General features: G+C 40.9%; 2 protein-coding genes across 3 annotated transcripts; one reads left to right on the top strand and one right to left on the bottom strand.

The window, feature by feature from the left end:
- Positions 1–6041: 6041 nt before the first annotated feature.
- On the bottom strand, positions 6042–12008 carry LOC115359143 (keratin, type II cytoskeletal 8-like). The gene is made up of 9 exons (XM_030051489.1): positions 11509–12008; positions 9410–9618; positions 9210–9270; positions 8976–9071; positions 8692–8856; positions 8339–8464; positions 7811–8031; positions 7661–7701; positions 6042–7004 (listed from the first exon to the last, which is right to left on the bottom strand). The coding sequence occupies exons 1-9, from the start codon at positions 11974–11976 to the stop codon at positions 6706–6708; spliced, it is 1686 nt and encodes a 561-aa protein (XP_029907349.1). The 5' UTR covers positions 11977–12008; the 3' UTR covers positions 6042–6705.
- Positions 12009–17772: 5764 nt separating this feature from the next.
- LOC115359124 (keratin, type I cytoskeletal 18-like) lies at positions 17773–22392 on the top strand. Of its 2 annotated transcripts, none has more exons than XM_030051465.1 (7): positions 17773–18316; positions 19888–19970; positions 20449–20605; positions 21036–21200; positions 21303–21428; positions 21806–22026; positions 22317–22392. In XM_030051465.1, exons 1-7 carry the CDS (start codon positions 17864–17866, stop codon positions 22354–22356), a joined length of 1245 nt encoding a protein of 414 aa, XP_029907325.1. In that variant the 5' UTR covers positions 17773–17863; the 3' UTR covers positions 22357–22392. The 2 variants fall into 2 exon arrangements, with proteins under 2 accessions (XP_029907325.1, XP_029907326.1); XM_030051466.1 differs by lacking the exon at positions 22317–22392 and adding an exon at positions 22123–22190.
- Positions 22393–23545: the final 1153 nt, after the last annotated feature.

Here is a 23545-nt window from a genome sequence, read left to right as displayed (position 1 = left end):
ACATCTCAATGTCTTGTGGATCATTTTACACACATATTCCTGTAATTCAGCAGGACATATTTGCTTTGGAAAGCATGGCACCTTGTCTAAATTGGAAAATAAGTTTTCTGCACAAAAACTGCAACAAAATATTTGATATTGCAATCAATAAATAGACATCATAATATATACAGTGCAATGATTGGTTTCTATGAGGTCTGAAACATTCACACATGAAAACAACATAGCAATGTGTATGGGTAAGCTCTCACTCTCACTGTGCTATTATCAGATCAAGTGCATGACCTATTGGTTGATTTCTAGCTAGTGAGTTGATGTCATATAGTCTATTTCAATAGTTCTCAGCTGGTGGGTACGTTCCACTAAGAAAACTCTTTTCTGCAAAGAAACTAAATATTTTATTGTCTTGTTGTTGCTGTGTAGAAAAAGACATGAAAGACCAGTTTGGGACCTGGAGTAATCTCTATTTGTTGTTGCTGCTTACTTTACTGGGTTTTAAGCCTCGTTGCACTTGATTGGGTAATTTATGTTAAAACAGGGAATGAAAGTATTGTGGATTCCTGCATCTTTGATTTTGCAAAATAAAATTGAATGGCCCCTAAGTTAGCCAATGTGTGCACCATCATTAAATTCTTAAGAGCAGATGTAGGCCCTGAAGCTAGACGCTGGCTGATTTGGAATTACTTGGGAGACTGAATTTAATTGGTTTTGATATAGCATAAAATAGGTTAAACTTTTGATTGAGTTTGCAGGACTTCCAGTGGACACTATCTGCTCCAGGTGAGACCAGCCCAGACCAGCTCAACCTTGTTTTAACTGGTCCAGCCTACAGGTTAGTCCAGCTGTCAGGTGGTCTTAAGTTATGCAGGAATTTAACCAAAGTGTCCATCCTGTTCTGCATTGCAGGCGTGCTGGACTGTTTTCAGTTTATTCATGCAGAATAGTCAGGTTTGGCCAACACACACATTCACACACACCGTACTATTACTGGGGAAGAATGAAAGGGTGTGTCCAAAACCAAAATGCCTCTAGTTCTGCACATACTAGGAGAGTTAAGACAATAAGACTGTCAACACTAGGTGAATGCAAATGCATGCAACACTGAGTGCCAGTCGTAGCTTTTTTTTTTCAGACTGTGTGTTTCGAAGTTTCAGACCAGCGCTGCGAAACAACACTGCAATAAATCATGTGACAAGCTTGCCACTGTGTGGGCAGGTCTCTGAAAAGTGGGTGTTACAAACTCAGCTCTGAAAGGACAGTTTGCACTACCACTACAAAGATTCAAAGTAAAGATTTTCCCTTTCGAAACTCCAGTTTAAAGGTTTCAGAAGCTTTTCCCCAACATACATGTGCAAATTTGAAAATATAAGATTTTACTTTTTTTTTTTTTTTTTCAGACTATCAAAACATTATGCAAGCCTTCAAAACTTAGGTTTGATCTTGTACAACCTTTTTTTTTAAATTAGATTTCAAGCTTTCAAAAACTGTTTAAACCTTTCAGTGCTTCTTTCAGTTTTGAAATATGACATCATATGTATCTCATACTGGACCACCACTCAATCAGTGTCAAAGAAGAATGAGTGAAGACAGTATCTCCACACCCCTAAAACTCTGTGCTACTGACAAAAAAGTTTCGGATGCATTGTTTGAATTGCTTTTTGTCATTGTCAAACTTGTGATTTTCAAATATGTACTAGCTTTTTTTTGTGGTTGCAGTGAACACTATTTAAATGCCTTCCAATGAAAACCACATCAAGATGATTTTGATCATCTTGATGAGAGCAATAGGTGTTGCCATTGACTGTGTTGTTTGCACCACATGGAATGAGACACACCTCAACTTGGCATCCATAAAATCATCTTTGTTTTTACTGATTTTGTTCCTTCACCTGTGAGTTGTCCTCAACCTAAGTTGACAGAAGAATTCAAACCTGTTACTCAAGCTTTCAGGGAGCTTGAAAATATCTGCAGCCTACAATGCTATTAAAAACACACACACTTACACACACACACTTATGAATCTTGTAGTCCTGTACAGACAGATCCATGAGACAAATTGACTAGGTAATGAACTGTTTTGTCAGCAAAGCATTTTGAGAGTGATTTAAGACTTTATATCTGACACTTGTCAAGACCAAATTATTCTATCCTGAGGAGAGATCAAACGTATATAAGTTTATTACAAATGATGTTACTGTTTTTTTAATTGGCCTTTAATACCTATGAATCTGGGTACTTACGCACCACTTTAGACAAGCTTGTACAATTATCAATCTGTCATCGTGCATGACTAAATAACTTTGAACTTAGCCAGCTAACAAGCTTGCCAAACTTTATTTTCAAGTTTATAAAAGAGTCATGCTCAGCTGATACTTTACTGAGGTCATGAACCGGCCTGCTGTCTCACCACCCATGGTGCTGCTCAGCACTCATTTGTGATGTGTTTCTGGGATAACGCAAACAGGTTTGTGTGATGCTGGCTACTGTATTAGAAATATTATTAAGCTGCCTTGTAACCCTGCAGTAAAATTCAGTAAATTGTCCAGTGAAAAACACCTGAAAGAAATATAAGCTGTAAATGTTGTGTTGTGAAAAAGTTATGTTATGAAAATGTATTAAAATGTATGAAAATGTCGAGAAACTGTGACCTAAGGTCATTTAAAAACACGTGTCTCCTAGCATTTCCCACGGTGTTCCAAATTAGCATGCAAATAATTGGATGAAGCACAAAGAAAAATATTAATTTAACTTTTTTTTCACTGTGGTGTGAACATATTTGCTCTGCAGAGAGCCCTGGGGAGCTGAAACATATCTTCACGTACAGAGGCATGTTGTACGACTTACATAACAGAGTTGACTGTTACATACATGACATGTCTCCAGTCTCACTTGGCAGTTTTCCACTTTTGAGAGTCTTGGTTTTATTTAAAGAGTAACTTTTCCATTTTATGTGTTTTAATCAACAGAACTCTGCTGAACTTACTTCTGGTTTCACTATGCAGTTTTCAGCCCTTTTATCAGTGACCTGATATGTGAAGTCCCTCCAGCCATGACAAAGGGCACACATTACAACCATGGGAGACCATGTGCTTTGAAATGGTTTCTATGTAGATGATATGACATGGGTTGATTTTGCTGTCTCTGATCACAATGTAATGCTCTTCTAGATCCCCTTAATCACCTCTCCAGATCATCCATGATTTTATCTCCTCCAGACTTGTCTATTGCAACAGAGTTTATTCTGGTATCAGCAGGTGAAACATCCGAAGACTGCACTTGATACAAACACATTGCTACTGGGCTTGAAACAAACACATTGCATCAGGTCAGGCTCCTGCCTTTATCTGTGATCTGCTAACTTCCTCTGAAACATATTGCTGCTTGAGATCCTCCAGCATGACCCTACTAATGGTCCCAAAATGTCAGCTTGTCAGTAAAAGTGACCAGGCCTTTGCTGTTCAGGCCCCTCAGTTGTGGAGATCCCTGTCTGGAAATCTCAGGCAGGGAGTATCTCTTTTAAATCTCTTCTTGAGATTCATTTTTGTCGAATGGCCTTTTCTTAACTGATGGTATTTGTTGTTACATTTAAATTATTTTATCTAGTCTATATCTTATGTTTTGGATCTTATTTACTTCTATTATTTGTTTTTATTGCAATGCACTTTGTAACTTGTTTTTGAAGCCACCAGCAGCAGTATATGTATGACAGTGAAGCTAAACACTGTCCTCCCTTTAGTATAAGAACAGCACATAATCCGGGACAGAGGAACATATCATAGATTCAGACCTTGATCTTTTCAGTAGTTTTATTAGATTACATTTTCTCAGCCAAGTACCCCCTGACCAGTGCAAAAAAAAAAAATACTGGTGAAAAAAAAAAAGTCTCTTTTAAGAGGTACAGTCCAGCTCCATCCATGTCTGAAACAACAACCAGATACTGAGGATATTTTGATGCTTGCTGTGTTTTTGAGGCTTGAGAGCAAAAAAGTAACCAGTGCAAGTGCAAATGTGTCGGTCCATGTTAGGGCTCATCCTCAGTGCAAGAAAAGGCAATCCAGAGCTTATATCATTTCCACTTTGCTGGCCACTGAATACACCTCTTGGCTGATTGTAAATAATATGCTCTCTGCTGCATTGCCTTTTCTGGATGTTTATCAGGGTGTATCTCCAGACCATTGCACACTGAGGGTCACTGAGGGTCACCACTTCAGTGAGCAACCCTGCGGGCTGGAAGAGTCTCAGCCTGTTCGTACAGGCAACATACCAAGAAATGCAGTTCTGTCAGCAGTGAGGGGATGCTGGCCTTTCTCAATAGACCTTTTTCACAGCAGCCATTTTGTCATGAAATAATAGAGTAAGCAGAGGTGGTACTGATGACATTAATTAAGCTCCTGCCCCATTTAGGTGTGCCAGAGCCATTTCAGTGAACCAGCATGCAGAACGCCAAGGCCCTAGCTCTACCATGGACTTACCAATCTAATGGATTGGTAGGTCCATTGGGTTTTGTGTCTTTGGCTTCATTTGAGAGTATCGCCTCAGGTGCAGCACCACCACCCCTCTTTCATGCTCAGGCCTGTTCCTCTGAAGAGCTCAGCACCTTGTTACATAATCCATCTGGCTTAAAAAAAAAAAAAAAAAAAAACCCTCCTCAGATAAACTCTAAGTGTACTAGCACTCTTTTGCCCAATTGACCCAGCTATAAGCAAGTACAAATATACCTGTGCGTACAGACACAGAGACACTCACATACATAGTAACCTCTATTGCATCTGAGTACATAGTATTGGTGTGGTCGTGTATTGCTCAATCTTATTTAAATTATATGTGTGATCGGTTTGAGCTATGTGTGATTTGTATAGTGGTAATCATCATTGCCAGTCATTTACTACCAGTCAGTAAATGAAGGAGTAGGAATATGACAAACCACTGACATTTTGAAGGAATGCATGACCTTTAATCTGTTTTGTCTAGTAGAATATTATGGGCATTGTAAGTATTATGCTCCTCAACTGTTGAGGCTACCATTTTTCTCACTGGTTCTGTAAGTCACCTTAAATGTCAGACTTAGGCAAGCAGGGACTTAACAGAGAAATGGTTGATTTGTGCAATATCAAGAGAGCTAAGAGCTAAGCTTTCTGTTTAAAAAAAAAAAAAATGCTCCTGTTGCAACTCGTGTCTTTGAGGCACAAACAACCTTTCCTTCTTTTTCTTAATTTGTGTGTGCAGGAGTGTGCTTTAGAACTCCCACGCGCAAAATAAACAGAAGAAAGTTTGGTTTCATTCCAGAGGCTGTTACACTGAAGAAAAGCAAATCTGAAAGGGATGGTCACAGTCACTTCATAGACTAACACTGCGTTTGCACTTTTTGTCTCACTTTTTGATATGATGCAGGCCCAGCCTTTATTTTTCCCTTTATGTCTTTATTTGTCTGATATGTCAGGTCTAGTCTTTTTAATCACTTTTAAACATTTTTTTTTTTAACTTTATCTCGTTTTCTTATTTTAAACACAAAATACAGATCTGTATTTTGTGTTGTCTCCCTCTTTGTTGTTTGCCACTGATTGATGTAGAGTGACCCAAGACGGACAAACACAGTGCTACTGACTTGAACTGATGCCTGTGAGTGTGTGTACTTACTTAGATAGACTGGGTGTAAAATTAAGGCCTGCAATTCCCATTCTGCATGTGGCATGTCATTTGTGCCTTGTACCTTGTGCCTTGGGCTGCTGCAGGTGTCTCTCACATTCAGAGTAAATAGACTGCAGTGTAAATATTCATGTCAGGCTGACTGTGAGAAGTGTTTTTCTGCTGTGCTCTGTTTTTCATTGTGTCACTTCAAAGTTCCTCTTAGTTTATCTATTATTTATGTGTCCAAAGTTGGGGTGTTCATTTACACGTCCAAGTAAGTGCTCAACACTAATTGAGAGAATACTCTGAAGAATTCAGTGAAGTGCAAACTGACAAGCTAACATTTGGCATCAAAACACAACATGACACCATGTAAAATAGGGTTTAGAGAATATTTATTGTTGAGCAAGAAGGACACCAGATGTTGCCAACAGCAGACAGTACACCTGAGCATTGTTCACAGCTGAAGTCATGGAGAGTTTGCTATTTCCTGTTGTTTTGTTTATACTCAACTATCAGTCATTTGGCACAGCATTTTCAGTACAGTAATGATTCTGTTTCCCCCAGTCTAGTCTTACAGAGTTCCACTGACAGCAGTATGTCACTCTGAGAATAACAAGTTTTTCTGTTCTTGCAGACAAACGTAGGCTATAACAGCAGTGCTTTGTATTGGCCAAAGGGCAAATGTGAACAGCAGAGGAAAAGTCACACCACAGTGCCACCTGCAGGCTTTACAGGTGTAGTGGTGATGAAGAAAGTGACTCATCAGCAGTGACTGAGACTACATTTAACAGTGAAAAGCTTGTAAACCTACACTGGTTTAAAGGCACCTAAGGTCTTGTTTAACTGGGCTTTTAGAGGTAACTAAGAAGTGTTTACTAAGACAGTAGGCTTCCTAAATCTGGGTATTCATCTCCTACTGCAGGATCACACCCATCCTTTGATGAAGGCACTTAGGGTATTATGAACCTGAATGAAATTAGAAGCATTGAATAGTAAGCAAAGAATGACTTAGGTGTGCTTCTTTCACCAAAATCAGCAATCAGAATTTCAGTGAAAGGACAAAAAAGTGAAACTTCACTCTTCAGCCACGGCTTGTGCCTCCACTTGCTCCTGCTCCTTTTCAGGTTCTGGCTCCTGCTCCTGCTGCTGCTCCACAACAACAGCAGAGGCCTCGGGCTCCTCAGAAGCTACCTGTGCCTCCTCCTTCTCCACTGTCTTCATCACCACAGATTCAGTCTTGGTGACTGTGCTGCTCTTCACTGCCCCTTCATGGCTGCTGAGAGAACTGCTGCTGGCCTTCACTGCACCAAAGGAGGAGCTGACGTAGGAGGGGGTGCGGGCACTCTCCAGGCCATAGGCGTTGTAGTTCAGTGCTGCAAGTAACAGAATTGAAACAGAACTGAAAGAAATTGCTTAAATTCAAATGTGAGTTTTGTATTGGTCTTAATATGCTTTAGTAAATCATTGGTTGTACATGGTAAAATGGGAGTAACAAGTATTTACAGAGAGCTGGCACCAGCACTCAAGGCCTTGATTAACCTCACACACATGTGGGACTCTCTCGGGGCTATAATCCTACATCACTTACTGAGATGAGTTGTTTCAGTTTAGAGTTTTGAAAAAGACTGAAGTCACTGAATCACTCAAGGGGCCTTTATATCCTGAAGAACAATCATCCATCTTATTCATTTTCTATACTTGTTTATTCCTAATCAAAGTCTCTAGGGCACAAGAGCCTGTGCCAGGAAGCATAGGGCAGCTCTCTTGACAGGCTAAAGAAACACTGTGAATATTCCTGTGGGGACTAATTTGTTTAGAACAATAGCAAACGTATAGCAACTTTTCCTACTTTATGACATTTTTTTTTTTTTTTTTTTTTTTTTTTTTTTTTTTACCTCTGGTCTCCGTCAATGAGTTTATAGTGACCTCATTGTCTTTAATGAGAATTATTACGTTCCCACAGCAGTAGCATAATAATCCTCTGGGTACTTTGATACAAATGTGGTATAATGGTAGTGTGTGAACTTACAAGTCTGTTTGGACACACTGGTCTTGATTCCAGTTGCTAGTCTTTAAAGAGAGATGGACAGAGAGAACAAGCAAAATGATGAGGATTGCTAAAAATAAGAAATGATCATCATTACTCCAGGCCAGTGCACGGCTGCTCCTAACATCTTACCTGTCCTCCTCTCCCTCCAGCAGTTTCCTGTAGGTGGCGATTTCAATGTCCAGGGCCAGTTTGACATTCATGAGTTCCTGGTACTGGCGGACTTGCAATGCCATGTCTTGCTTGGCTCTCTGAAGAGCCTCCTCCAGGTCCCTGATGCGGAGCTTGGCGTCCTTCACTGCCAGCTCACCACGCTCCTCAGCCTCTGCGATCTGAGCTTCCAAGTTGTTTCTCTGAGAGTAAAGAAGAAAATTTCAGATTGAACTGAAGTGCAAGAAATCAATTATCCACATTTACATGGTGGGCAGCTCTATATGACACCACCAGACTCATCATCTATTCATCAGCCATTCTGCTTTTCTGCTGTGTACTGATGAGCAAAGAGATTGTGAGGTCAAGATGATAGTGAAAGACAAAATCCTAACTAAAACCTGCTTAAAAATTCTCAAAAATTCTTTACTATTCCTAATTTAGAACTTGTAGTTTTGTAGACAGCGCATCGCCAGTGGCAGACATCAAATATTGCAGGATGGTTCTTACCTGTGACTTAACCATGTCAATTTCAGACTGGAGCCTCATTATCCTGCGGTTCATGTCAGTAATTTCAGCCTTGGACGCCTTAAGGTCATCCCCATATCGACCCACTGACTGCTGCATCTCCTCATACTGTTAAGGAAAAGAAAAACTTATACTGAAATCACCAAAGTGCAACATGATGATCTTGGTAGGCTACTTTCTGTGGACTCATTCATGATGTCATGTCAAAGTTCCTGTCACCCCTTTTCAAATGTATGATAACAGTCCACAGTCCCATTTTACTCGAGAGAATGTCCCCAAAAAGGACAGCATTGGCTCTATGCTTTAGTTTTAAATATTGAGAGGAGTGGTCTCACCTTAGTCTGGTACCATGTCTCAGCCTCGGCTCTGCTGCGGTTGGCAATGTCTTCATACTGGGCACGCACTTCAGCAACAATGGCGTCCATGTCAAGGTTACGGCTGTTGTCCATTTCCACTACGACGGATGTGTCCTTGATCTGGGCTTGCAGCTCGTGAATCTCCTGCAATGGTTACCAAAGGAACATGAGCACAGGGGAAACAAATAACCACATACAAATAACGTTCTCTTTTCTTTTGGATAATTCATCAGAGTAAAATGAGAATATATAGGGTTCTTCACCGCATCATAGATCTGCCTCAGGAACTCAATCTCATCAGAAAGGCCATCAAGTTTGGCCTCCAGCTCCACTTTGATCATGTAAGCAGCATCTGTGTCCTGCATGGGAGAACATGAAATTGAGAATAATCACCATTGCGTACGGCCCTGGCCTTATTGTACAAATGGCCATTGTATGGGCGTGCTGAATGTAGTTTTTAGATTATTTGTTAGAGAATTTGTTAGCAAACTGAGCACCTTCTTTATGAGCACAAAGTTGTTCTCACACTCATTGCGCTTGTTAATCTCGTCTTCATACCTGAGAAACAGAAGATTTGAAGATGACATCAATATGGGATCCAACATCACCGTTCTCTTTCTCAAATTAAATCAAAATTAAGTTATTACTGACAATACTGACAGAAATTCTATGTTAACCTGACTTTAACTCCACTCACTTGTTTTTGAAGTCCTCAACCAGACCCTTCATTTGATGCAGGTCAGACTCCAGCTTGACCTTTTCATGACCCAGGTTGTCTAGCTGCTTACGAAGGTTGGCAATGTAAGCCTCAAACATGCTGTCAATGTTGGAGCGGCTGGTGGTCTGGTTCTGCAGGAGGTTCCACTTGGTCTCTAGCATCTTGTTCTGCTGTTCCAGGAAGCGCACCTGCAAAGAGAGACAGAAATAAAGCTAACAAATGGTGCTTAGATTGAGTCAGACCTACATTTCTGTATTTGGGAACATTAATTACTGTGAGTGAACTGATAGTGATGGTTGGATTTCCGAATGGAAAAAATGTATGTAATAATGGATGATATTGCGAAAAATAACCAGCCTCTTGTTTTTTCATAGCAAAACTATGCAGAACTGCATACATTTTGAGGAGGGGGTGGTCAGACAGACATGTGGACAAAGAGAGAATGCCTGTAAAGAGCAACTGGGTGTGGATAACTTCACATGGTCGAAAGCATGAATAGGTTCCCTGTGTTCACTGATGGACAAAGAAACACAACATCCATATCAAGCAAAAGAGACAAATGGCTGATTGACGTTCCCCCACCTCTCTCCAAATGTCACATCAATTACTCCTCTCTCGGTTCCAACCCATAACTGCTGTGTTTCAACACAGAGTGGCACTGTTTCCCAATCTGGCTCAAATGTTTCCTATACAACTTTTCTTTTCAGTCCCCTGACCCTGGGTGGGGTTGGGCTTCACATAGCAAACATGAGGAGAAAAGCACTGCTGCATGCATGTATGTATGCTTGCATGTGTGTGTGTGTGTGTGTGTGTGTGTGTGTGTGTATGTGTGTGTGTATGCACTCACTGTATGACAACTGTGTGTACAGAAGAGGCTGAGGGTCTCCTTTGACAATCTTAACAATTAGCCAAAGTTTGATTGATTTAGAGGCTTAACCTGTGTCCTACTTTACTCTTAGGGTATCTCATCAAACAAGGTGCCCCTTGAGGAGGAACAATGACCGATAACTAAAGAATGTAGTCATTATGAGATAACAAATTTTTAGTTCACTGACCAGATAGCTATTTCATACATTTAAGCTGTTATCTCTGACAGATAATGGACGCATAACACAATAACAATTATTTACATTACAGGAAAATTGCATCGTACACCATGGACCCTCATATACTGACAAATGTTAAGATTTGTATATTAGTCTTGTGTAGATATCTATACCAATACTGAGAGATCTACTCTGTCTAACAAGGTGGCCTTGTTTCATGCAAACCTTCCCCCTGCCACTCCCACCTTTTTGTGCAACTGCTCAGGAAAGAACTGGCTCTGTATATTCACAATGCACTTGCTGAACTTAGAGATTATTTTTAATATTGTTGATTGAAGCATCATGTTATCACTGTGATTATACAGTATCTAGCAAAGTTTGAAACTTTAGCAATTTAAAAAAAAAAAAATAAAACACACCTGTCACCTTTTCTACCTTCATAACCACTAAATAATCTATCTTATTGCAGGATATTACTTACATGGTGGTGTACCCTTTCAAGCAAAAAATGCCCAGCTTTTGCCCTGTATATGTACACAGTGTCCAGGCTGATCCGTTCATTTTAGCTCTATGATCTCACCTGGTACTGAGAACATTTGAGTAAGTTAAGATGTTACTCAAAACAGCCAATATCCTCCACAATGATCCTTCATAAGCTTTTAGTTTGGAAGGGGATGTACGTCAATATCCAGTTTTTGCAGGAAATATCCCTTGGATAGCCTTGCATGACATCAGACCCCTATCACCTCGGGGCTATTTGGCCTGTATTCTTGTAAATTCTTCTCAAGTCCCTGAGTTATGTTTCTACTCTGTGTGGAATAAAACAGTTACATGTTAATAGTCCTGACAAATACCAACAAAATAAGGTAGCCACAAACCAAAGAATCAACTTATATGAGGTTTTGTGCCACTTTCATGTTTAAATTTTAATGTCCTTGGTTTGGTGGGTTGCAGCTTCCACGTTAAGACAAATTTCCCAGCAGAGATATCTATGTTTATCTGATCTTATCTTATCATCTTATCTTAACCCACCTTGTCGATGAAGGAGGCAAAGCGGTTGTTCAGGGTCTTGATCTGCTCCTTCTCCTGGGTGCGGACTGCCTGGATGGTGGGGTCAATCTCCAGGTTCAGGGGGGCCAGCAGGCTCTTGTTCACTGTCACTGCAGTGATTGGGGCTGCCATTGCATTGGCCATGCCACTGCTAACACCCATACCTCCACCGATGCCCACATAACCAAACTCAACTGCACCTCCTCTTTGGCCAGATCCCCCAGCAGCATACCCCCCGACCACCTTGAAACCCCCAACACCCATGCCAGCACTGCTGCTGCCCATTCCCCCATAGGTGCTGCGGACAGCGTAGCTCTGCCTCGCACCACCCACACTGCGGCCACCATAGCCAGAGAAGGAGGAACTGCTGAAGCCCGAGGTTGGGCCCTTGCCGGTGGAAGAGGTTGACACAGTGGAGTAGGTGGTGGTCTTCAAAGCTCGGACAGACATGATCACAGAGGGAGTCAGTAGCACTGAGGTGGTGTGTGGAGGCTGAGAGACTCTGCTGAGAGAGAGAGTCAGGCAGATAGACCCTCCCTGGTCCCTGGCGCTATTTATCTGAGCAGGGGAGGGACCTCAGTGAGGTGTGATTGGCTGGAGCCCTCAGCAGGGGAGTGAAAGATGAGGGGGGAAAGGGAGAGGGTATGAGATGAGGGAATCTCAGGGAAGAAAATAGCATTGTGTTACACATTTACAGCACACCGAGTGCACTGGAGTGAGCACATACCTTATGTAAGAGCCAGAGTGCCAGTTTCTCCAAATCTACAGTGAAATCTCGTAGTGGAAACCACAATTTTTATTGCGTACCTTCAGTTTTTGGAGTGGTGTTTGCAGAACTTGAGGCACTAAGTTGTGTTTTGCCATATGACATAGATTAATGATGTAAATGTAATGTAAATGCAAATAAGTTCCCATTCATCAAATCATGATGTTGTATTTAACGCTGTTAACGCATCCTGCTGAATTCTCTATGAGTAATTTTGTACATACACGCGTACACACACACACACAGAGTATGAAGTCAAACCTTGGGTATAATGAACAAGGAGATCATTTTATGACCTCCGCTTTTACTCTACAGCAGTTCTCACAGACCTGACATATTCCAGAGTAATTGTGTTGCACAGTGTGATATGTTTTATGCCTCTGTGGGCGGGACTCTAAGCCTCACGGCAGTGGGAGACACAGATTTTAGTAAGAGCACAGTATGTTCCATTACTGTTTTTTATATCTTGATAAAGCTATTGCTACCTGTTAAAGCAGGCATGTTGCAATAAATCCTCACACAATTACCTGAAGTCATGAAAATAATTTGAAAAAAAAATGTAATTGGATTTTTAGAATCATGTAAAACCGAAATCTGTTATTATTAGATGCTCTGTCTGACAATCAGCTAAGATCAGTGAGCCAAACAGTGCATTGCACACACAATAAAATAGCAATAAAAAAAACTCTGACTATTGATTGACATTCTTGCCATATCAGCCCAGTGAAAAGTAAACAGTCCTTGTCTCTCTCTGCCTAATTCTAAACCACACCTGAGTCTTAAAACATTTTCCCCACCCTAACATAAAAACTACCCTTTTCTCGTGTTGCATATTCAAGACGTTCATCATTTAAAAAGGGATTTAGTAGATAGATAGATAGATAGATAGATAGATTTTTTTTATCACTTTATGTGTCTGCAATTTATGCCTGTTGCCATGGTTGCACATTAACGCAAAGGCATTATTGCAAGACAGGGTTATCATTTCCTTACTGTAAAACAGGAACCTCAACCACCAACTTACAAACAGTGGAAAACATTATTCATGTGTCACACACTAGTTTTGTGACTCATTATCTTCTGAGGAGTCTGAGAGATTGGACAACTTGCCTAATTTTACCTATAACCCTATAGTTGCCTGAACCTAAAGTTTTCATCCGCACCCACATTTATTTGTGCTAGTCAGTTTTTCATACCTTAACAAAAAGAAACCCTCAAAGACAAGGTACTTCTGGGCGTGAGTGTAAATGTTAATAAGCAGAAGGGAAAGTGCTATGGAAAGTGTTGTTAACAACGCAGCAGGGGCTGTTAAGGAGTAGCCTATGATCAAATTGTGTCCATGTTTTGCTTGGCTAAAACTCAGAGGTGACGTTTTCTCTCCACATTGGGATGCTTTTTAGGGGGAACACAACCATATATGTACAAGTCAACCAATAGCTTTTTGTCTGACACAACATCTTTGACAAATGCGCCAATTAAATGAATACAACTGCATTTGATTAGCCTCCTTTGATGGCAGAAATATGAGTAAGAGTGATTTTTCCTGATAAGAGAATCCTTCATTGTTCCATTAGCGTGAGGGAAGTGAGAGGGTAATATAAGAAGCCAGCCCCATGACCTGAAGCCTTTTAAACGGCCGGTGATGTTTTGGTTTGTATGAAGCTGCTACATGACACATCAAGTTTGGAATGTGCTGAGAGAGACACTTACATGCTATGAGCCAGAGAGAGGGGCTAAAGAGAAGGCATGTAGGCTAGAGGGGGAGTGGGGAAGACAATAATTAGCAAAGACAAGAAACAAAACTATTTCACAGTTCCTGACAGACTGACTCTGAGATGTTTAACAAGAATGAGGTGGGATCCACAATGGTGCATGGTGCAAAAGTAATCTAAAGTGGACTGAAGACTACAGCAGCAGCAGACATCAGCACTGATCTTCACAAAATAACAATGACTGCAACAAACTGTATGAATAGAATGCTCTGGGAATAAACACAGAATTAAAAAAACGAGGTAAAAGATAAGATAAAGACTTAAATTTGGTATGGAGGGGGAAGGTAAAAATTAAATGATGTAAAAGGCCCTGCCTGATGATCTGTGGAGTGCAGACAGGTTTCACAGATCTGAGATGTAGCTGGGCGCCAGACTTAGTTAAGTCTTAAAAGTTATCAGTGAGATCAGTTGTAAAACTCTCTGCTTCCAGCTACATTCATGCAGGACAGTTGCACCACTGCCCCACAATGCCTCTTCAAACAGAGAGCCTCAAGTAAAGGCATGGGACTGAACGGGACAGGGGGATAAATGAACTTGTACAACTCGTGCACTGCCACACCCACTCTTCTCCCTCCACAATAGGCTGGTTTGCTTTGAGATTCACGCCCTCTAGTGACTTGAGGATGGAACTGAACATTTTTAGCCCTGTAAACTTCCAGAGAGGAGTGGCATGATGTGATCCTATCACCACAGTTTTCCAAGTGCATAGGCTAACATGCTAAGTGAAATTTGATCCATACAAAGGGATGTTCCTTCTGTTCGAAGTGCCATTAACTGTGGTGGGGTTTTGTTGTACTGCATACACTGCTTTTGTCCATATCCCATGCTTGTTATAATATAATTCTTGTCAAAAAAAAAAAAAAAAAAAAACAATATCAAAAGAAAATCTGAGGACCCCCTCCACCCCCCCCCCCCCCCCCCCCCCCCAAAAAAAAAAAAAAAAAAACTTATGACATATCTGCCTCTAGCTGTACTGTTCTAAAAGATGATTATGACATTGAACTCTAAGTATGTGATTGATGTGATTTGAAAGAGTTTATCTTGTACTGAAAAGTGTTTTATCATATCAGTTCACAGAACATCTTTACTTCCTTCACCTCTAAAAGTAAGCATGTAATTCCACATGAGAAATGGGAGGACAGGTGACTCTCCTTTAACAATTCCATGGCATCATTGGTGTTATGGCCTCCTGTGGAATTTGTGTGAGCTATAGATGGACATGACATCCCATAGAGAAAATATCTCTTGGTTGACACATTTCACTAAGCTCTGATGTATGACCCCTACACATGGCCAATGTCAGCATCATTGCTACAAAAGTGGAATATAGAGAGGTGTAGGAATTACTTAAATTGGATCTTTTTTCACCATTTGAGCACTATGAGTGAGTGAGTGAGTGAGTGAGGTGGGAGAGTGGGAGGGATCAGGTCAGTGAGTAAGTGAGTGTGTGACACTGCATGACTCCACCATTCATGTCTGCATTCCTTCTCACATCTGTGCATGTGCTCACAGCCATGTGCATAAAGTAAACATGCATATGCATGCATGCAAATTTATTTCTGACTTATTATATAAGAGCGTGCGAGAAACCACTCATTCGTATTCAAGCTGGCTGAAAGGAAAGCAAAGAACAACGGACCAAGTTTATCCTAGCCAACGTCAAGCAGAGAGCTTTAATTTTCTGACAGCTGTCCAGGATCTGTGAAGCTCATAATCTCCTGTTGTAGTTGCCCAGATTCCTGCTGTGTAACACAGTGACTCACAGCCTCCAGTTCCTCCACTTTACCCATTCTTATTCCTTTTCTGACTTTTGTGTGGAAGAGGTTGGCAATTAAAATCCAGATTACTGCACATGAAGCAAAGATCCTGGTGAAAATTCAGTTGTTCTACACCAAAAACAATTATGCTCCTTGTGCCAACATGCTATCAGCTGGAAAGAAGCGAAGCCAAAACTGTTCAAAAGAATTGACACAAGCTGGAAAGACAAAGCTATCAGTCGGAGTAAAGATCTTTCTCTGTTTCCCTGTCAACCTCTTGTTTCTCCTCAAGCAGATTCTAGATAGCTGTATGTTGTCAATAAACAAGCAGGGATAAACTAAGCAACATAGTGGAGGCACTGTCATGCGGACTGAGTCATGCTGATTCAATTTAAGTTCCTCTTTATATCTGTTTGCAAAAGTCTTAATCAGAGGCCAGACTCATGGGTGTTTCCTTGGCATTTCTTTTGCTACTCCGCGTATGCTTTTTTTGCTCCTTTCTGAGGAAACTCACAATAGGGACCTAGCTACAAATGCACAATGAGCAGCCATGATGATGCCGTGCAAAGTGTGAGAAAGCATTGAAATTTGATCAACCTTGAAGGTGAGGTAAGATCAGGGAAGAAAAGAACCAGGCTATATGGGAGCTCAGAGGGTGTTAGAGCTTTTGCCATTTTCTCCTGGGTGGTTTAGTCAGTTTTATTATTCTGTTCTCTGGGGTCTTGCTTAAAAAATACACTCTAAACACAATTTTAGCCTTAGTGTGCTATAACTGAAAGCTTTTTGTGATTCTTTTTTTCATGGGGTTTATCTAAGGGCAATAAAAAAACAGTGCTGCTCATGGGGGGATATCAAAACAGCTCCAAGAGATACAGTATTTCTCATCATTGGTATCTCAGATTACAAAGATCAGGCTTCAAATCGTCAACAAGACAGATAATGGCCTGCAGTACTAGTGAATGAGGACGCCTATTCTCTTCTTTTGTTTGTTTTCTTAGTTTTATGTGGTGAAAAGGTTGTATCAGCTTACTTACGCTCTTTCTGCATTGCACCTCCTGTGTGGCTGTGGTTGTATTTGAAACTTGGGTGTTGCCATGTAAGTGTGGTAGTCAGGGTTTAGGTGTATACATTTTTCACTCTGTTGTCTATTATCACAAAATCATCTTGGTTTTCATTGTCAATAGCATTGCTCTGATGAACAATCTCAACAGAATAACAAATGTCATCCTAAAGATATTTCACCCAAATTCATTTTGCATTTAACATTTTAAAACAGGAAAGCAGATTAAAATGAGGTTATGTCTCGCCTCTATTTCTCTTGCAGTAAAAGGAGTCTGTGTAGTGTTTGCAGCAGCTATATCTCTTTAGTAAACCAGTTTAGTCTGGCTACAGACGTAGGCGCAATCTGTTTATTTTAGGGCAAAGCAGACCACATATTTAGAAGCTATGCAACAAGTGGTAAGCATTATGCCTTTTATGGGCAAACCAAAGGAATTTTGTTGCGTGCTTACAAACTAACCTTATTTTGCCTACAATATTCAATCACTGATGTTTTTTGTTTCATTTCTACTCCTCATTTCTTTGATGCATATCTTATCTTGTCCCCCTGTACAAAATGTGTATTACCTCTCACTTCTACTTTGTTTGTTGCAAACTCTTCTTTCTGTTCTTTCTGTATAGTTCAGTAAGATAAACACAATGTTCTAGTTCATCAAATGTAAACATTTCCAAGAGTTCAAATGGGAAATATGCTTTCACACATTTGATTGCAGATGGGAGAGAACATAAACCATAGGCAAGAAAGAGGGAACATGTGGGTGAATGAGAGCAGGAGAGAAGAGGGAGGGGAACAGGAGAGGAAGAATGGGGAGATTTTGAAGTGGGCAGGGTCTGAGAGACCAGCTGTGATTGAGGGAGAGAGGCCTAGGAGGAGTATAAGTTCTCCACTTCTCTCTGCCAGCGTCACTTTCTAAGCCGGCCAGCAGTGAGACTCCATTCCTCATTTTCACTCTGTTCTCTAACGTGCCTAAACCAACGCTAAAATGAGCTACAGGAGGACCACCATGCAGCAGATACCCTCTTCCCACGTCTCTTTCACCCGCTCCGCACCCACTTACCGTGCTCTCAGCGTTCATGCTGGTGCCGGTGGGAACAGTACCCGCATTTCCAACCCCAGCTTGCGTTCTACTGCCCTCGCCATCTCATCTGGCCTCAAGGGGAGCGGTGGAATGGGTGGAGGTATGGGTGGTGGAATGAAAGGTGCTGCTGGATCCATGGCAGCTAGTGGTGCATCCAGTGGTGGGATCCTGGGAAATGAGAAGGGGGCCATGCAGAACCTGAACGACCGCCTGGCCAACTACCTGGAGACAGTGAGGAACCTGGAGCAGGCCAACCAGGAGCTGGAGAAGAAGATCAGGGAGGCCCTGGAAAAGGGGGGTCCTGACATGAGAGACTACAGCAAGTACACCCCAATCATAGATGACTTGCGCAGACAGGTAAGCATTACTATAAATGATGGGCAGATGAGGGTACTAAAAGGCGGATGTAGAAAGAAACTGAGTATAAAAGGAGTGACAGAGGTTTAGTCCCAGGGATGGCTGATGAGAAAACAAGACAGAAGGAACCTTTAAATATTAAAAAAATATATGGTTAAAGGTGGGGAATGATAATGAATGCTATTTAGATATATACTAACAGAAGCCTTGAATGTAAAATGAAAAGATCAATGAAAGAATGTGACAGGCCTCATCATCACAGACAATGTTGTAATTGGACATATTTATTGCCAACTATTACAGTCAGTCACATCAATGCATTCTTTTTTTTTTTTTTTTTTTTACCCAAAATGGAGCCAGATACTTCATAAACCTAATCCTTACATTAAGATTGATAATGCTTACACTGACTTGGGCAACTTTGCCATCATGGACTATCAAATTTCTAGCAAGAGAATGAAGGGTGTGGTAGCTATCCTCTTACATCCCCCCCCCACTCCCCACCCCCCACCTTCCACAAAACTCCCTCTCATGCCACAAAAACTGGTCAGAAGTTCCTCTGATGAATCACCACAGTTAGGGAAACCATAAAGCCTCATGAGGAACAGACCAATGGCCTTCAGAGAAGTCGCAAGCAACAGCTTTTCCAAACGCTTCTGCATGTGAATGATCAATCTACAAGCATTCTCTGGTGTAGGAAGGCCCCAATGTGAACCAGATGTGTTGTAATGGTAGACACAAAGGAACCCGTGCTGCCAGCATGTGTGTGTGCGTACATCTGTGTGTGTGTGTGTGTGTGTGTGTGTGTGTGTGTGTGTGTGTGTGTGTGCTGGTTGTATAACAATCAGCTCTAGTCAGTAGAGTCAGATGTCACATTCTTTGCTAAATTCCAGTTATTTAATGCCACATAATGACACATTGATGGTGAGAGTGCTGAGCTTTGTTTTTTCTCAACGCATAAAGGGACATGTATTTCCCCTTTCCTTTGAAACAGGATACCATGGATGCAAATGAAAAATATTAACCCACAAACATATATACATGCACACACACACACACACTCCAAAAAATTTTCAGCATTCAAAGCACACACATTCAAAGCCAGAGAGAGACAGGCAGCAGTGGGGTGAATTTGGGACAAGAAGGAGAAGTTATGACTTATTGGACAGGAAACCCACTCATTCGACAAAGCTAAAACAAAGCAGTTTCAGTGTTGGCACAGGAAGATCACGTTATCCTGTACTTCAGTTTGTGGGTTCCTCTTTTCACTGCATGTTACCATGGATTCAAACATTTTGTGGGCCCACTGTGAAATCTGAATTCAGGGTTTATTACGGTTCCTATGATACATAAAACACATAGTGATTCAAAGCATATGTTTGATGACTGTCTAAAAAATGCAACTCCCATTGTGCATATTAACTTGACCAGACTACTGTTACATGTTTGCCAATGGTAACTTGCTCTGTGGCCAGCAAAATGAAGAAAAACAAAACCATATGTGCAACTTTTTTAAACATTGATATGTTTATTTTCCAATCTTCTAATAAATCCTTTTTTTTTCTGTCCAGATCTTCGATGAGACAGTGAACAATGCTACAATTGTGCTCCAGATTGATAATGCCCGTTTGGCTGCTGATGATTTCAAAATGAAGTATGTTGTTTCATTTCTCATTTTACAGTGAAGGGTCTCATTCGTCTTTAGATAGCAACTTCAGCCTATAAGAAAGAAAGAGATCCGAAAAAGAACAGTCACTCTCAGCAAGCCCACTGTGTAAAAAAACAAAAAAGAGAGAAAGAGAGAGAGACCGAGTGAAAAAGAGAGAGAGAGACTGAATGATTCAAGCTCAGGTGCTAGGAGTTTCAGACTTTGCAAACTGAGAGATGTGATCCTTTCTGATTCATACAAGGCAGCTGAGGGCATGTGATCAAACATCAGAAAGTGTAAATCTGACTGTTCAGTGCGGCTTTTCAACAGCATCTATGTACAGAGTGGAATCTCAGTTGTGAAAGTGAAGTTTTCAGTGAAATTGACTTTTTGATTGGCAAGTGCTTTCATGTCAGGGCTGAGTACTAGAAGTAGGATGTGATTACAGGCACTAATATGAGTTTGCGTCCGCACAACCACACAGGTATGATAATGAGATGGCCATCCGCCAGTCTGTGGAGGCTGACATTGCTGGGCTGAAGAAAGTCATTGATAACACCAACATGGGAAGGATGAACATTGAGAGTGAGATTGAAGCTGTGAAGGAGGAGCTGATTTTCCTGAAGAAAAACCATGAGAATGTGAGCTTTCATCCAGATTAATCACTACACTTTCATTGAACACAGCAGTTATAATATGCAACTCAAGTGATGTTACAAGAGTAGGTTTTATGCTGCTGGTCGTGCTAAAACAGGGGGAGGATGGAAGTGTATAAAACAATTGTACATTAAAATTATTCCTAATTCCTAAATTATTTAAATACTATTGGCAAACATTTCTACCCATACACCAGTATAGGCAACAACTCCAGAGGTTTCTCTAAGGCCGGAAAAACCTTACCCTTCTACACCCTAATTAGCCACACCTTTAGCTCTGCTTGGTTTGTCCCTAGTGGGTCCTGTTTCCCTTCATCTATAAGTGGATATCATCACAAGTCTTACACTTTTTAAGTCGTTTCAACAGAGCATTTATATGTCATATAACATTTTGTTCTCTACTTCTATTGCACAGGAGGTGATGGAGCTGAGGAATCAGATCTCCCAGTCTGGTGTGCAGGTGGACATTGATGCTCCGAAAGGTCAGGACCTGGCTCAGATCATGGAGGACATCAGGGGCAACTATGAGAAGATGGCTGTGAAGAATGCAGAGGATCTCAAGCAATGGCATGAAAATCAGGTGATAAAGTCTTATAAAGGGTGGTTATCTGTGAAGACACTGAATAAAACATTGTGAACACTTATTTGCTAACATATTCTCCCTGCTGTATTTCTCCATCAGATTTCAGATGTGCAGGTGCAGGTAACACAAAACACAGAGGCGCTCCAGGGGGCCCAAATGGAGATCAGCGACCTATCCAGACAGATCCAGACCCTAGAAATCGAACTTGCGTCCCAACAGAGCTTGGTAAGCACGTACTTTAAAGAAAGTGATGTATTTTAATTTTTTTAAAGTGTATTTTCTTCTTTCAATCTTTTTTCACCTGAATGTGAAAAAATGTTCTAAATCCATTTCATCCCTACCCATACTGCAGTCTAACACATAGCAATATTTCAGAGGATTATTTTTTAAATTATCTTCACTCCCACTTGGCACTCATAGACCCTTTTTCAGATGTCCTGTAAAATGTATTCCTACACATATCCTCTAAATATATCAGTTCTTCCAACTACAAGGTTGTTTTCAACACAAGTTGGAGCATTACCATGTTGTTGCAAATTAGATATGCTTGATTAAATATTCCTTGGCAGACTGACATTGCTACTTTTTCATTCCCTCAACAGAAAGCCTCTTTGGAGGACACCTTACGCAACACTGAGATGCGCACCAACATGGAAATGGAGAAGTACAACAACATTATACTTCGCCTGGAAGAGGAGCTGGCCAACCTGCGCAACAACATCCAGCAGCAGGGCCAGGAGTATGAGGCCCTGCTCAACATGAAAATGAAGCTGGAGGCTGAGATTGCCACTTACAAGACCTTACTGGATGGTGGAGACTTCAGGTAAGAGTTAGGAGCAGGGTGTGGAGGAAAATTATGAGACATAAGCGCTGACCCGCCATAACCTTACCCCTTATGCCCTAATTTTCCTCCACACAGGGGAAGTGGAAAATATGGTGAATAATGACAGGGCGGAACCGAGGATAATGATGATGCTGGTGGTGAATAACAGAATAATTTATCATTGTGGTTTGCATTACAATGGGAGCACCGGCTTCAGTTGGTGACTGTCACATGACGAGATGAATGAGAAGCTTTTGAAAGTCATCATGTTTCATTTGTGCTCTGTGTAGGCTCCAAGATGCAGTGGATGAACTGGCGGCTGCAAGCTAATTTGGGACAAATGATCCAGGCAACCATCCCGACAAAGGAAGGAGACTAACCCACAACTATCCACTACAAAAAAAGTAAAAGTTGAAAAGAATAAAAAAAGGTTTCAGTCCAATACCACAGTGTAATGGACTACTTTAAAAGCAACCATTTTCTTGACATGGCAACAAAATAAAACGAATAAACTCATGTGTTCACAAACTGTCATTGTTCTTATGCCTGAATTTGTTATCAACACAGGGTATATGAATGTGACTCATTTGTGGTTTGTAAGTCATTGGTACAAAGTCTTTGCCACTCAAATTACTCATGCTGATTAAAAAATAAATGACAGGTAATCACAACATCTACAGAAGCAAACACACCATTCACTATAAATGATGAAGTCCCCACCTGGAACAATCAGCAACAAATGGGACTTTATCTGAATGGTAGTTGTACTTCACCCCTGGTTCAATGAGTAACACAGAGTGCTGGAAACAATGGTGAGGTGCATCATTTCCCAAAGTCACAATGGAATCAGTGGTGTATACTGAGTCCAATGACACAAATTTGAGTGCAGAACTGCAGAGAAGATGCATCGCCCTCTGCTGGGCACTCTGCAGTGTAAGAACAGAGGAGTGAGATGCATCATTTTTAAAAGTTTCAGAAAAATCCAACAATTAAACAAAAACTAGAGTGCCACACTTAGTTATTAATAAAAACAGAAATATATCTATACATTATCTGAATGCCATAAAAATAGGAAACTATGCATATACCTACATACACACATATTTGGTCCTATCAGTGCAAGTTTAAAATATTGAATGGAATAAAGAGACACATTTTCCCCCTAACTTTTGACAAAAGCTGATAAGTGGCATTGAAGATAATTGTGTGTAATGGGTAGATGGACAGATGGACCTGGGCCAATTTATGGTCACTTTCCTGATTTCATTGTGGGGAACACAAGTAATGATGGTTTTAAGTATTGCAGTTCAATGCCTTGCATAAGCTTGCATAAGCTTTTTTTAACATGATTGACTCCCATTTGATCATTTTGAATTTATAAGGGAAAAACAAAACAGAAAAATACTAAAGTCATTTTGAATTTAATTAATCTGGACCATCCACATGAAGCTTGAAGGGCACATACACTGTAATGAGTACAGCGTGGCTTGGGCTGTTTAGACAACCAGACAGGAGGACT

The sequence above is a fragment of the Myripristis murdjan genome, chromosome 5 (assembly GCF_902150065.1).
Source record: "Myripristis murdjan chromosome 5, fMyrMur1.1, whole genome shotgun sequence".
In the NCBI taxonomy this organism is placed as follows: Eukaryota; Metazoa; Chordata; class Actinopteri; order Holocentriformes; family Holocentridae; genus Myripristis; species Myripristis murdjan.
This window is presented reverse-complemented; position numbering and strand designations above follow the sequence as displayed.

What these genes read in the sequence shown, in the direction of transcription:
- LOC115359143 (XM_030051489.1), bottom strand. Translation starts at nt 11,976, where the DNA reads ATGTCTGTCCGAGCTTTGAAGACCACCACCTACTCCACTGTGTCAACC. An exon ending in ACTTTGTGCTCATAAAGAAG is followed by an intron (nt 9,072 to 9,209) that starts GTGCTCAGTTTG and finishes TCTCCCATGCAG; the next exon opens with GACACAGATGCTGCTTACAT. An exon ending in CAGTGTGTCCAAACAGACTT is followed by an intron (nt 7,005 to 7,660) that starts GTAAGTTCACAC and finishes TGTTACTTGCAG; the next exon opens with CACTGAACTACAACGCCTAT.
- LOC115359124 (XM_030051465.1), top strand. Translation starts at nt 17,864, where the DNA reads ATGAGCTACAGGAGGACCACCATGCAGCAGATACCCTCTTCCCACGTC. An exon ending in GCTGATGATTTCAAAATGAA is followed by an intron (nt 19,971 to 20,448) that starts GTATGTTGTTTC and finishes ACAACCACACAG; the next exon opens with GTATGATAATGAGATGGCCA. An exon ending in AGCAATGGCATGAAAATCAG is followed by an intron (nt 21,201 to 21,302) that starts GTGATAAAGTCT and finishes TTTCTCCATCAG; the next exon opens with ATTTCAGATGTGCAGGTGCA.